Source organism: Trachurus japonicus, chromosome 21, assembly GCF_045865225.1.
Source record: "Trachurus japonicus isolate A0001 chromosome 21, Traja_1.0".
In the NCBI taxonomy this organism is placed as follows: domain Eukaryota; kingdom Metazoa; phylum Chordata; class Actinopteri; order Carangiformes; family Carangidae; genus Trachurus; species Trachurus japonicus.
The window spans coordinates 11,844,901-11,859,242 of NC_140927.1; the positions used below are offsets into that span (position 1 = coordinate 11,844,901).

At 41.7% G+C, this 14,342-nt stretch overlaps 1 protein-coding gene across 1 annotated transcript in view; it reads right to left on the bottom strand.

Annotated features, from left to right (window-relative positions):
- The window catches only part of ube2f (ubiquitin-conjugating enzyme E2F (putative)), a 48,143-nt gene that overhangs the window by 7,941 nt on the left and 25,860 nt on the right, over nucleotides 1-14,342 (bottom strand). Inside the window, exons 8-9 of the mRNA XM_085764781.1 lie at nucleotides 13,991-14,023; nucleotides 12,589-12,651 (exon numbers count right to left, since the gene is read on the bottom strand). Of these exons, the coding sequence (XP_085620907.1) occupies nucleotides 12,589-12,651; nucleotides 13,991-14,023 (96 nt within the window). The remainder of the gene's footprint in view (nucleotides 1-12,588; nucleotides 12,652-13,990; nucleotides 14,024-14,342) is intronic.

The following is a 14,342-nucleotide window of genomic DNA, read 5'->3' on the forward strand; positions in this document are numbered from 1 at the left end:
CCAGGTGTCTTAAAGACATGTCTGTGACATGCTATGGTCAAAATACCCCAAGGATCAAACATCACAGCTCTCTTTTCATACTCTCAAAACAGCCCTGTTCAGAACAGCTGGTTCCAGAGCCTGCCCCTTTAAATGCAAATGAAAAACTGCCCCCCCCCCCCCCCTTCTACCGGTCCCAGGTAGGGGTGAGGTTATGCAAATTCGAAAACTAGTTACATCACTGGAAGACAACTGAGGGAACAGCTCATAAAACAACATGGATTTCAATCTAGGGAGCCTGCACATTACAGATTTGTTTTGTCAATTCTCACATTTTGGGGGCCGTAAGACAAGACAAACACCCAAATATATGTTCGCCTTCAAAAAGTGATATTTCCATAATATGTCTCATTTAAATCTAAATCTTCTCCCACAGAAAAGGGGCAAATTTGCATGCAAATTTACTTCTTACTTATCCCTCCTTTCCACTTTTATAGCCAAAAAAACTGGCTGACACAGCAAGTTACTTTGATCTGCACTAGTTTGAACAAGTTTACTGTGCAGTTGATTAAAAACTTTGTTAGACTACAGTTTACACTTTTTTTTTGGCCCTGTTTCACCTGCGGACGGCAATTAAGTCTCCTCTCCACCAGTGATCTGGACAGTTACTCAAAATATGTACCACCATCAGAGGGAAGGGATGCAAATTAAACCCTGTGGGTACCGACCATTTCTTTTCAATTTTGCTAAAAGCTGAAAACTGCGCAAAGGAAAGCCCCATGGTGTCTGAGTAAACAGACTGGAAGAGGAGACATGAATGGGAGAGGAAAGGTGTGAGCGGTGAACAGAGAGAAAGGGATAAAGGAGAGAGATGACAGGCAATGTGGAGGAGTGGAGGCCACAAGAACACACAACAGTCGCACACTTGGCTGGCTGAGGAATCTTTGGAGAGTTGTGTACATTCTGTACAAACACCCAGGCACATCTCTGCACACTGAAAGTTGAATTATATGATTGGCTGAGCATGTCAGACCAACTCTTTAAATTACATCCAGCACTACTCAGAAAGAAAAGTAAACTGCTGAGATTATCCAAATCAAAAGTCTATAGGAGCCAAGTTTGACAGACTGATGCTATGTCATATAGTATTGTTAGGTTGTAATGTCTGGGTGACCTGTGTGCCTTATGTGATGTATTTTGATGTATTTGCATAAAGTAGCAGGATTCTCTGCAGCCGTTGCTCCTTGTGCTTCATTCACATGGAATCAGGCAGATGGACTACAGCCACGGGAGGCAAACCGGAAAATAAACAAGTGGTCCGACAGAACGGCACAACGGCAAAACAATACACGATACACAATTCTTGTGTATAATTTGACTGAATTTGATTATTATCCGAGCTATGCATATACGTAATGCATGGCTATACAATTCTGATTTCTCTCATTGCAATGCCGTCTCTGCCGGCCTTGCCCAAGTTTACTATCCTTCTCTTGTCCACTAAAATGACATTCTTTGCTGTCTGTGGTCTGCCTGATCCCATGTGAATGTAGCATTGCACTCCTTACTGTGCGTTCACACCAAAAGAGTCCGGAGTGTCGCGGCAGCCGGAAGTCATTCATTTTAAATGGGGGTGTTGACGGGTGTCGACTGGCGTTGACGGGCGTCGGTAGCGTTGAGAGCGTCAAATTAGAAGTTGAGAGAAGTTCAACTTTATGCAAATGAGGAGTGTCGCCGCCACTGCGGCAGCCAGTTGAAAACTCAAGCTGGCAGGCGGTGAGATGCCAGTGAACAGAGAGTTGAGAGCGTCTGTTGACGCTACTGACGCTTTTGGTGTGAACACACAGTTACACTCCAGTTGGACTGGTTCAAACCCTGGTTTCTAGTTAAACTTGTTGCAACATTTACCCACAGTGCACGCTGCTCTCTACACTGTTGTAATAAATGCACATTTCCCATGAATTATTCCAACTAATTACACAGTTCGAACCGCTAATTAAACAGATAATTACAATGCTATGTGAAGTCAAAATAAATACCTGTGCTTCATTGGTTCTTTATTCCTTCCTAATTATCTCACCTACAATGCTCATGACTCGGGATTTAATGAAGCAAAAATGCTTGATTTCCCACTTTGGAGTTGTTTGGAAAATTTTAATGTTTGTTTTGTTTGCATTGTCCTTGACCATACATGGACAAACTAATTAAAAATCATTAACAATATTCTGATGATGTAGGCTGACAAAGTCAATTTATAGGCCCCATTCTCACCTGGCATTAAGCTTAAAATAAGGTGATCACTAATGGACAGCCACACTATGTTTGCAGTATGAATCATATAGTCTAACAAGTATAACATAAGTTAGAGCTGCCCGGCTGCAGTCACTTAATCACTGAAGACAGATGCTAAACTGTTGACTTCTCGTTGTCAACATCTTGTTAGTCAAACTATTTTATTTTGAATTTTGGTTAAGTCTGAAGAAGAAAGGCTGGCACCTTATTGTTAATATATTTCTACTTATGTTCAGTAGAAATAGTTTCAGTCATTTCTTTGTAAAGACATTAAATTATTTGACATTTATTACTATGGCAGGCCTCTGGGCCCTTCAGCTGTCAAAAGCTGCCAGTAAATTAACACACTCATGACAAAGTGAAGATAAATATATCCCTAACAATTTTAAGGTCTCAACAGTCATCACCCTTGTGATGCCTTCATGGAACTGCACACAACAGCACGGCTGCAGCAAAAAGCCCTTGGGGAAACACTGCACACATCCCTGTACAAGTGTGTGTTTTAGCCCTGACCAGCTACTTAAAATGTGATGTAAAACCAGTGGAGTATAACTGTAGCAGAGCTGATTCAATACAGACAAACTCTCTCTTGAGACATGTTTAGTGACAGAAGCTGCTGCAAGTTTATCTTGCAACAACAAGATAAGAGGGAGTGCAGCACTACGAGATAATACAACTTCTCTGATGCTGTCACAGAAGGAACAGGGTAATTACTGGGACACTGATAGGGATTCCAATTCTTTCAGTCAGTCTTTGTGGTTGCTTGCTGAACCAGAGTCTTGAGTCTGTCTCCCCCACCTTGACAAAAGTATGTCTGCTTGTTACACAACGTTGCTGCATTGACTTAGAAATACAGCAGTGAGCTGGGGAGAGCAAGTAAGGAGACTGCTGTGACAAGGTGGTAAGATGTGCCGCTCCAATGACTTTATTTTGGTGTAGGATCAGACTACATCCGACTACTTTTTTTTCTTTGACGATGGTCACCATGTCAGATTAAACACTCACAGTGGCATGAATTCTTGCCGTGTCTTAGTCGGGAGACTGGCAACACTACAAGGATGACCCTGACCAATCATTGTCCACCACGACCCTGCGCGAGTTCTGTGTGATGCCAGCGGTCTTTTGCGGACACAAAAAAGAAGAAACGATCGTGGGTCTGGTAAAGAGGACAGTATGACAATGAACATGAGGTAATGTGTACAACTCAAAACCATAAACTTACATTGCGTACATGAAGGGAGCTGATGTACCTTCAATGCGTGAACAATGTGTCAGAGCGTTCTGTAACCCTATTGGTCAATGTCAAGGTTCACGTCGTAGGAGATGTCAGACTAGGTGGTGAGATGCAAAAAATTCTAACATGCTACAGTGCGCTTTCCTTTGGGGCGTCGTACAGCGTCCTAGATGCAAAATTGCTAGTCTTCAGTGATGTAACGCGACATGTCTGCTTGTCGTTTACGAGGTTCAGAATCACGCCCGGCATTGGAAATGTGTCGGCCATGGCCAAATTGCGTGAAAACTGGCCTGAATTGGTGTAGTCTGATCCCAGCATGAGTGGACACTGTAATGAAGTGACCGGATCTGTACACTGACCTCCACAGATGTGAGATTAATGATGGATTATTTCATCTATTTTTGTTACCGTCTATTCATGTGTGTGCGTGTGTGACTATGTGTGTAGTTTAGACATGACTGCCTATCGACTGCAGAGGCTAAACCGTACCCGAGGAGGCAGCGGACAGTGAGCCTGTGTGAGAGAGAAAGGTCTCTCTCAAATTGATGAGTAGAAATCAATGGAGATTTAGTATGCAGAGGTGGACTATGGGATACGTGAACTCAGGAGCGAGTCACAAATCCTCAAAGGTCCTATTCTGTCTGAGCACTTCCAGAGCAGGACAGGTAGTCAATATCACATTATCGTAAGCGGCAGAATTCTCTTGCAATATGCCTCATTTACAGCGGCACCGGTGTTTTATTTTGTGTACAACCACTCAGACGTATGTGCTGTGTGCTGGTAACCTCTGAATGTGTCTGCTTTCAACCTTCTGCCATTTCATTGACATCTAATTAATAATGGCGTGTGCTCACGCTGCTGGGTAGTGCGTTTAAGGGCAACATGCAGATCATCCTGTTCAAACCATCTGACACTGTGGAAGGTGGCGCAGCTCAGAGTCACCACTTCATTGTTACAAGAAATCAGCACATTTGACCTTTTTACGGTGGATTACGTACCATCAAACATGAAAAAAACACCACTAACTGAAAGAAAGGCACTTGCTGTCCTGCAAAGGGCTGCAGCTGTTTGAACGGTACAAACGAGGTGATGGTAGGTGCTTTGAACAGCCCTCATTCCCTTCATCTTCTTTCCTTCCTGGTGAGCAGGAACTCAGGAACCTCTCCTCTTTAAACATGATTTCGAGGGCTTAGAACCAAAAGGGCGTAAGTGACATTTGACAAACTTTACAGGAGAGGCAAAACAAAATTTTGACCAGACTTCAATCAACTGTATTCATTAACCTTAAACCACAACATTGCAACCACAGACATGCTTATATGAATGAGTATTTATGTAATAAACTTATGACATATTAACACAATGAACATGTTCTTAAACATTTTAAAATCAAAAAAATATGTCAAAAACGTCACATACGCCTTTTTGGCACCAAACATTTCCAAGTCTTCTAGGACATATTGGGCGTATCTGCTGAACAATGCATTGAACTGATTGAATAATTAACACTTGAATAAGTAATTAATTGTCATGTAACTCATTCATTAATTATTTTAAAAGGGTCCTATGTTCCCCGCTGTTGCTGGTCGATGGACTCTCTCTACTTATCTGGACTCTATCCATCTATCTGGCCTGTCTAGCCTCTACCTGGTCTTTTTACTGTACTAAACTTAACCAACTCCTGTCTTTATTGCCTAAACCCAACCAATGGGACAATTACACTCCTCACTCAAAGTCACAACTCAACTTCTCACTCAAAAATAGGCAAAAATCTGCAAAGTCACAACTCCACTGCAGGTATGGGACAAAAAATGGCATGTTGCCCTGGTCTTTTCGGGGAAAAGCGGGGAACATAGGACCCTTTTTCTATGAAAGGGTTCTATGTTGCCCAGTCACACACATAACAGCTACATAGGAGCCGGGGAACATAGGGATGACCCCTGTAAGGCTCTCAAGGCATGATTCTGTCTTACTGTAATCACTCTTGTGAGGGCATACATTCAAAAACAACTTTGACTCATCTTTAACTTCTTTAATATAGGATTCATCAGTTTGTTTCATAATATTCATCAAAATCTTTTCTGCCTCAGACAGTTCCATGTCTGCAGTTTTCTCAGCCATTTTCAATGCTGTTTAAGGGCAACAAGTACGCTTACGCCCTTCTGGCTCTGAACCAACATGTGGGTCCGACATGTATTTAGATGTATTTTTCAGGGCCAGAAGGGCGTAAGTGCACTTACGCCCTTTTGGCTCCAAACATTACTCACATTTTTGAGTTAGGTCTTTATTGTTTTGTTGCTTTATTCAATACAGTTTGATCTCAGATGGGTCATTTTGGCATCATTGGATAGAGCTCATCAAGACCTTTCTTTTGATATATAGAACTCATTTTCGCCCAAAATGTCACTTACGCCCTTTTGGTTCTAACCCCTCGATTTATATTTAAAGATAAAACCTGTATCCTGGTGATTTCAAAGTGTAACAGGATGTCAGCACTACAAAGACGAGCATCCAGAAGCAATGCTCAGGGACAGGAATCAGACAGGAACAATTCCTGGACTTCATTTGACTCGTCAGATAATGCACTCTGACTTCCACTAGGACTGGGTTCTGCCACAAATATCCCAAATCTATTCAATTTTAATTCACAACGCATTTCAGTTACAAGAGCCCTCGGGCCTGGATATGAATGAGATTCTCAGAGAAATAATCCTGTAAATTGCACCGTGGTGCCTCAGTTAAAATATTAATATATTGATGTAAAATATCAGGAACAGCCCCAGAGCCACATCTGTCATATTGTCGTCTTCTCATGTGACCAAATCCTGTTGTACCAGATGCATGGTCATACAAAACTAAAAAGGTTACAGCATAAAGGCAAACTAGGAGTGACCTGTTTTTGAATTATTCAAATGAAAATATCAATTTGCCATGCAGCCCTAACTTTAACTTGCAATGTCAGCATCTTTATACAACTTTAATTCCTTGTGAAGTGAATTGGATTTGAAGGTAACAGTAAAAAGCAAATGACATTTAAGGTTTACAATTGGAATAGTTCAGTGTTATGAAATATTCATGCACATGTAAACACAGCTCATTGTCCTGTACTCTTACAAGCAGATCTGCCTATTTTGGTATTTTAGTGTCATGTTTTGTTTTGTTATATACACACAAATATCCACAATTACCTAAGAGGAGCATAATGCCACACACGCACATACTTAATTACCCATGAGGACCTTTCCCTTCAGCCACTTTATTCAGTAAATGTATTCAGAGAGCATCCACAGGAGGAGGTCCACTTCAAAACTCTTAACACACAAATGCACACATCCACATACATAAGCATGCATGTGTGCTGACACACCAACTCCCAGCTCCACCCACTCACTCCTGAAGTTGATTACAGCAGGCTGTGACTCAGTAGGAGGGGGGTCATGGTTGGATGACTGATTTTGGTTGTTGTGACTCCAGAAAGCAACGACAGCACAGTGGAGCAGAACCAAAACTTTCAAAAAAAACTACTTGTATGCAGTAGACCAAGAATAAAAATGTTCATCTTTAATTCATTGAAATATTTTTTTAAACTCAAACCTGACACAACTGGTGAGTTCATATTCAAGATTAATCCTTCACTATCTAACATCCTGCTCCAACAGCCTGAATAATGAAAAGTCTTCCATATGCTCCCATAGATCTCTGCATTCACCTTGCTGCTACTGTCTGCAGTGAAATCATCAATACATGCCAAACATGCCGGAGCTGTAAAAGAACCACCACCAGGTTTGACAGATGAGGTGGAGGCTCCGTGTAATGAGCTGCTGCATTCTTCCTCCATACTCCACACTCCACACTTTCCATCATTAGGCTTTTTGAGGTTGACCACTGATTGACCAGCCACTGGTGGTTTATCCTCTGAGGGGATGAATGTGTAATGTAAAGGCCATTTAAAGGGACAACGAGGAGTTTCTATTTGGTTATAAAAAAGTCTCACGTTAATGTGGATGAATCTACGCTACCCACCCTTGTTAATGGCTCCATTTTTGATAAATATATCGTTTTGTCGCTATAGTTAATTTGTTTTAATTAATGGTGGAAGTGCTAGGCAAGCCGACCAGCGTGTCCTTACTTTCGGTTTCGCGGACGCTGCCCGGCGGGTCATGGGAATAACGCCGCCGAATCGCCGTTTATGGTCGGAACTACGACGGTATGTGATCGTTTTCGAACCTCTGACTTTCATTGTTGATGAATGAAAACATTCTTGGCAAGACGTCCGTCTTTCGCCGGTCCAAGAATTTCACTGTGCGCGCGGAGGCTCATGTGCCCCGTTTACATGAGAGGGTTAATTCCGAATTAAAATCATTTAATTCTGAATTAAAGTTAATTCCGCTTTAAAAAGATCATGTAAACACTTAATTCCGAGTGAAAATATAATTCGGATTTAAACTTAATTCCGAATTAAGTGGGTGGTTTATTCCTATTTTAAATCGGAATTAATTAATTCCTCTATCATGTAAACGTTTATTCTTTTTAAAATTAATTCCGGTCGTTCTGCGCATGCGTATTAACTGACTCGCCGCTCTGTATGTGTGTCGCGGTGATAATTTAACCGTGAAAAGTAGGTTACAACACACACAACATAACGTTACAGCCGCAGTGTTGTGAGTGAATCATGTCGGGACAACCAGGCTTCATGAACCCTCTTCACAGACCCCGGTGCTTGGCCGCCGCCGCCGCCGCTGCTGCTCTAGTGGCGGCTGGGCACCGGGGTCTGTGAAGCGGGTTCATGAGGCCTGGTTGTCCCGACATGACTCACTCACAACACTGCGGCTGTAACGTTATGTTATAGCCTACTTTTCGGCTACAACACACACAACATAACGTTACAGCCGCAGTGTTGTGAGTGAATCATGTCGGGACAACCAGGCTTCATGAACCCGCTCCACAGACCCCGGTGCCCGGCCGCCGGTGGCTCACACACCGGGGAAGGCGATCCGGGCAGTGAGGGTGTGTGAGCCCGGCGCCGCCGGCGCTGGGGGCGGCCGGGCGGGGAAGGAGCTTCGCCTTCCCCGCCGTAGCAGTAGCGGCGGCGGGTGCGGCCAGGCTCACACACTCACGGAAGGGAAGGCCATCCTGGCAGTTAAGAGGAGAAACTTTCTGCTTCTAAGTTGTTGTTAAGTTTAGGAGCAGCGGAGCGGCTCGCGGCTGCAGCTCTGTTCACTTCACACACTGAGAATGGAGTTTGTTTTCTTCCGGTAGACGTAAATACGTAAACACGTGTACCCTCTGTCCAATCAGAACGCTTCCCGACCTCCAGACGTTGAGCGGAATTAAATAAAGGCGATTTAACGTGTTTTCCATGTAAACCCTAATTCGGAATTATTATGTCCATGTAAACTCGAAGGAAAATATTTTAATTCCGAACTATTTAAAGCGGAATTAATTAATTCCGCTTTAAAAACATCATGTAAACGTGGTAATGGTAAATGTAGTATGAGAACACTTTGCTTTCCAAAACTCCTCGTTGTCCCTTTAAGTCAACACAGAGAGCATGAACCTGGGACCTGTATTGTGAAGCAGGATTAGCTTCAGGGTTAACTCTAGTTTTTCCATACTACAGGGATGCAAACGGGTCAGGACCAAAAAAGAGAGGAATTGTCTGGCGTGGGGGGGGGGTCACCATTAACAAATAATTACATTACAATATCATGGAAAAGTCAATTCCCAGTAGTTCAACCCCAACCAAGTATTGAGTGCATATAGATGGACATAGTTTTCAGAAGGCCAACATTTCTATATTAAAAATGCTTTTTAAAAAAAATCCTTTGCAATATTTCAATTTTGGAGATACTGAATTTTAGGTCTTCACTGAATGTTAGTCATAATTATTACTATTAAAATAAACTGAATAAATGAAGACATGGGATGTTTCATTCAGTGTGTAATGGACATATATATATATATATATATATATATAATGTGTTAGTTTCACTTTTTGAATTGAACACATTCTACATCACGGAGGCGACGTCTTTCCACTTAGGACTTCCTTCACCTCTGAAACGGGGCAGAGCTCTGTGGGAAACATCTGCCTGACACAGCAACGTAGGGAACCGTGCATGTCCGTGGCGCACAGCTCCACGGACATGCACGGGGGAAAAAAACGGCGTTGCCGTCGCACCGACTGCACGCGGATACGCGCCGCTTTGGGTAACGAGCGCGCACGTCGCGCGTCTACATTGGAGGTAGGCTGTTATCAGTATAATCAGGGACAACCATGAATGAGTTCGCCTCAGTTTCACGTGATTGTCACTGTCAGCTTGTTAGAAAAACATTTTACTGACCCCAGCTGAGACGCTGAGAGCAATTATTTTCACTCCTTTCTGCAGAATTACTGTCTGCTCCTCATTACTGTACATTCACACCAAAAGCTTCCAAAGAGGCAAAATAGTTTTAGCCGCTTTCGTCGCTCTTCACGTGACTGACGTCAAAGTTCAATCGCGCTGGTCATTTAAAGGAGCCGAAGGACACCTCTATTCTGACTGGTTGCCACCGAACCACGTCATAGCTAATTACCATAAAGTTAACCGAGACTCAACTTCTCATCTGGTGACGCTTTGGAAGCTTTGGAAGCGTGGCTGGCAGCAGTTGACGCTTTGGTCGCTGGGCTCTCATTGAAAAAGAATGACTTCCGGCTGCTGCTGCTGCAGCTACTGCCAGATGTGTCCGTGTTTTTGATTGGTCAGATGCTGCAAACTCCGCCTCTTCCATGTGAACGTGCTCATTCCTAGACTGGGAAACCCTGGGTTGACTTACCGAGCTGATAACCACCGTCATGTGACTGTTTAGCGTGATTGCAATTGTTAAGTTAAGTGAAGCCAGGTAACTGGTAGATATCCTGGGTATGTTGTATCTGCTTTGTAGTACAGGCCCCTGGTCTCATCAGGTGAAGTTGCACAAACAAACGCTCTCTCCCAGTGTATTTTTTCCACCATTAATGGGCTGATGATGATTGTTAGAAATGTTTGCATTGTTGCATGTAGGAAATATCACAATGTAGTGAGAAAACCAATGCTTTGTGATGGCTCCAAAACAACCTTAACCTTTTCTTTTTTTTTTTTTTTTTTTTTACAACAAATCGTATCATGTTAATCGTTTTGCTTGTTTTGCTCTGTGCATCACAATTTATTTCAGTTTAGTATTTTACTTTCATATCTGTGGTGCCTTGTGCTTTCATGATAATGAAAACTGACTACTTCAATTACACGGTGGATGTAAAGCTCAACTAGGGACAAGAATTGATGATTAACAGTATCTATTAACTCCGTGCAGCACATCAGTTTCACGCTCTGTGTTAAATTGGATCGCCCCTATTAAATAAACACATCATCTAAAAAAAATTCCCACTAGTGTGTTGTGTGTTTACATCTGTGTTATATTTTCCTGTGTAAAAGTGCACAAAATCAAGTCCATACATACATTTCTGAGGTTTTAGCTCCCTGATAATATTTTTTCTGACACAAAATGAGAGCTCTTTGTACTTGGTGTATGGAGAGCTGGGACAAATGACTCATTTAAACGATCATAACCTCCGCCACGGCCCCGGCAATCTTTTATTGCATGCTCGCCCTCTCTCTTTCCCTCAAACACCAACACAAACAAAGGCAAACTCTTTTCACATCTAATGGGGTCACATGGCAGCCATTATCACGCACTGCTGGATACACCCCAATGCATCATGGGAAAGGGTATGGTGCAAAAATGCCAGAGGTCAAATATTGTACTTAAATGCTTTCGGCTCGCAACTCAACTAACAGCGATTTCTTTGGTCAGCCAGCTCCCAGCAGAGTTACATTAGTTCGGCTGGCAATCCGAGAAAAGCAATTACTGTGTGCAAACACAGAACATCGGCCTCCGAACACTTTGACACTGCCTGATGTACCGATAAACCTCTGAATGTGAGATAGCCGATGCACAAGATGGGAATGAATGGAAGAGATCAAATGAGGAGAGATGGAGGGAATAAGTTTCAAACCAATTAGTCAGGGTGCCTATCTGTTAGGAGACACCTTGAACATTCAGCCACTCCCACAGAAGCACAACACATGTCAAAAGACCCTGGGCCTAATCAGCACATCATTGTCTTATGTTTGATTCGTTGAACTGGTTACAACCCAAATCAAACATTGTCCTCCATATTTAAAAGAACTTATGATTCCATACAATTCGCCATACTCACTTAGACATATGAACTTCCCACTTTTCTTTGTTCCTAAAATCTCGAAAGAGGCGGGTAAAAGGTCATTCCAATATAAAGCCCCATCTGATTGGAATGATCTCCCTCTTTTTTTGGTTTCTATTACCTCTTTTCATTGTTTCAGGATGTCACTATACTTCTATCTTAAAACAAATTGCTCATGTTTCTAATTTATTTTTCTCTCTTGTTTTATTTACACATCATTGATCCTTGGGTAGGGGTTGTGTGTAGGAGTGGGTGAGCAAGATGTCTGTATTTGTCATATGTCTACAATTTAATGTAGTGTATTGAGGCCATTTGGTGTCTCACACGTTTGGACATAATCACTCACACACAACCAGGAGGGAGAAAGTTGGGAGGGGTTGTGGGAATTGAGAGACCTGGTTTACGATGCTGATTTGACTTACAAATTTTAGAGCGTGCTGTTCAGTAGAGGCGCTGAATTAAACATTTGTGCGTAAACAAAGCACCTTTTTGGAAAAACACCTGTTCTACGCATTCAGGTCTTGTATATAACGTCACAACCACTCTCTGATCAGAAAGGCCTTTCAGTCCTCTAATTAGCCTGAAGCACTCTTAAAATTATCAGCACGCAAGGTAAAAGACACTGAGAGGAAGCCTTTCATTTGTCCAAATAAATGATCTGTGTAGGCTGTCAACACAAGCTGGGCTATGAATATAGTTATGGAAACTTGAGATGCTATGGGGAGAATTCATAAGTGAATCATTTGCATGCCAATGACTCAAGTCACCGTTTGGCATGAATTGACAATATGTCTGATGATAAGACAGAATAAAAAATAGAGTAAACCTGAATATGCCTAACCTTGTCCCTCAGATGATGTTCTGCAGCATCAATGTTCAGCGGGTCATCGAAGTTCAACAGGTCCTGGAGGGACAGGGAGGAGACGTGAGGACAGGTAAGGAGAGGAGGTAAAAACATCTGAGCACAGGACATGAGTCAAATAACAAGTCTGATGGACAGAATGTGAAATGTTTGGTGATTGGTCATTTTATTGCCCACTTCAGCAGTATTTACTGCAGTGTCATCCTGGACTCTACAACAGAGCAGCTTTTGTGCTGTTGCCTTAGAGACACTGTGGACAATAAGCGAGGCAAGACTGTTATGAGAGATAAAAAGAAAAGGAGTATGGCCTGCGGGGATGTTTCCTGATTAAAAGGTAAGATTTAGGACCTTGCTGTGTATCCATGCAGATTACCATCACCATTATCACTGTGGACACAGCGCTGACCTCAGGGTAAGTGTGGATGTGTTACCAGTGTGTTGTAACTGATGATAGATTTATGTAAGATTGCATCAAGCTAAATCCAAATATTCTGGACTGAATTAAACCTTGTGGTTACTTCCAGCTGCTTGTTTTGACATCTGTTATTAGCCTCCCTAATTTTGAATATGCCTCTGAAAAGTTCAACATTGTATCCACTATCCAGACAGAACCTAAGTTAGACTTATTTATCATATCATGAAGCATTTACAAATAATTACTCAAGGGACCTCCAGTTGATTGTACGTTTCTATAAACACCACCTGGAATGAAATATTCTTGTTTTGATTTCCCCATCTCAGTGTTTATAATGAGAAAGATAATTTCCCTAGGGCCAAAAATGATGTTGTAATTGTAGCTGTAAAGCCAGGTTAATCTGATCTGTGCTTGGACTAATGTTATTTTGTGTAATCTACATACAGTGGGCAAAAAAGTTCAGTGGAGTGCTTTGATTTTTTGTACAAATGTAGCACTCATATTAAAAACCATGGTTTAGTTAATAGTTGTTAATGAAAGCAGTGCTCTCAGTGGAATTAAAACTACAGACTTAAGGGGAAACTGTTTGCTCTAAATCCAATTTAAACAGGACAAACAGTAGTCATTTTAATCATTGGCTAACCTGTTGAACTTTGTTTCCTGCTATCTTTTATTTAGTATATAAAACAGTGAACTGCTATAATTCACTGAAGCCTAATATGATGTCATTAAATGCATCACTTTATCTTAACATCTATCTAACAATAATCTACTGTAAAACCCAAAGATATTCATCATTTTTGTTTATAAAACTACTCCATTTTCTGTCAACTGACTAATCAATCAACCCACTAATACACTTTATTTCCCTAATATTGTCATTCATTTTTTATGTGCTGGTCATTGACCAGGGTTGCGTTTTTAGATTGATAACATAGGCATATAAGACAAAAAAGCAGAACTTACAGTAAACAAGGAGTTCAATCCCCAGACCACGTCCTAGAAAAAACAAATGAAAAACAATTAATGATCAACCTGAGTCACAATCAAAACTAAATTGAAATAAGCTCTCTTGTCAAAGGGGTAAGTACAACTCAATGAAAAGTTAAAAAAGTGTCTTAAAGTGATTATGGCAAAACATCTGCTGGAATCTATTACAGTTAACCCAGTCACAATTTTCTGATCTTAGAGCTCATTAGAGAAAGATGGTAAAAGCTTTTGCATCAAAGGGAACAGCAGGAAATTAGTTCTGAGGTCTAGGTCGTGTAGGAGTGGATGCACATGACGATCAACTATTGTTTATTGGCTAAATTCATTT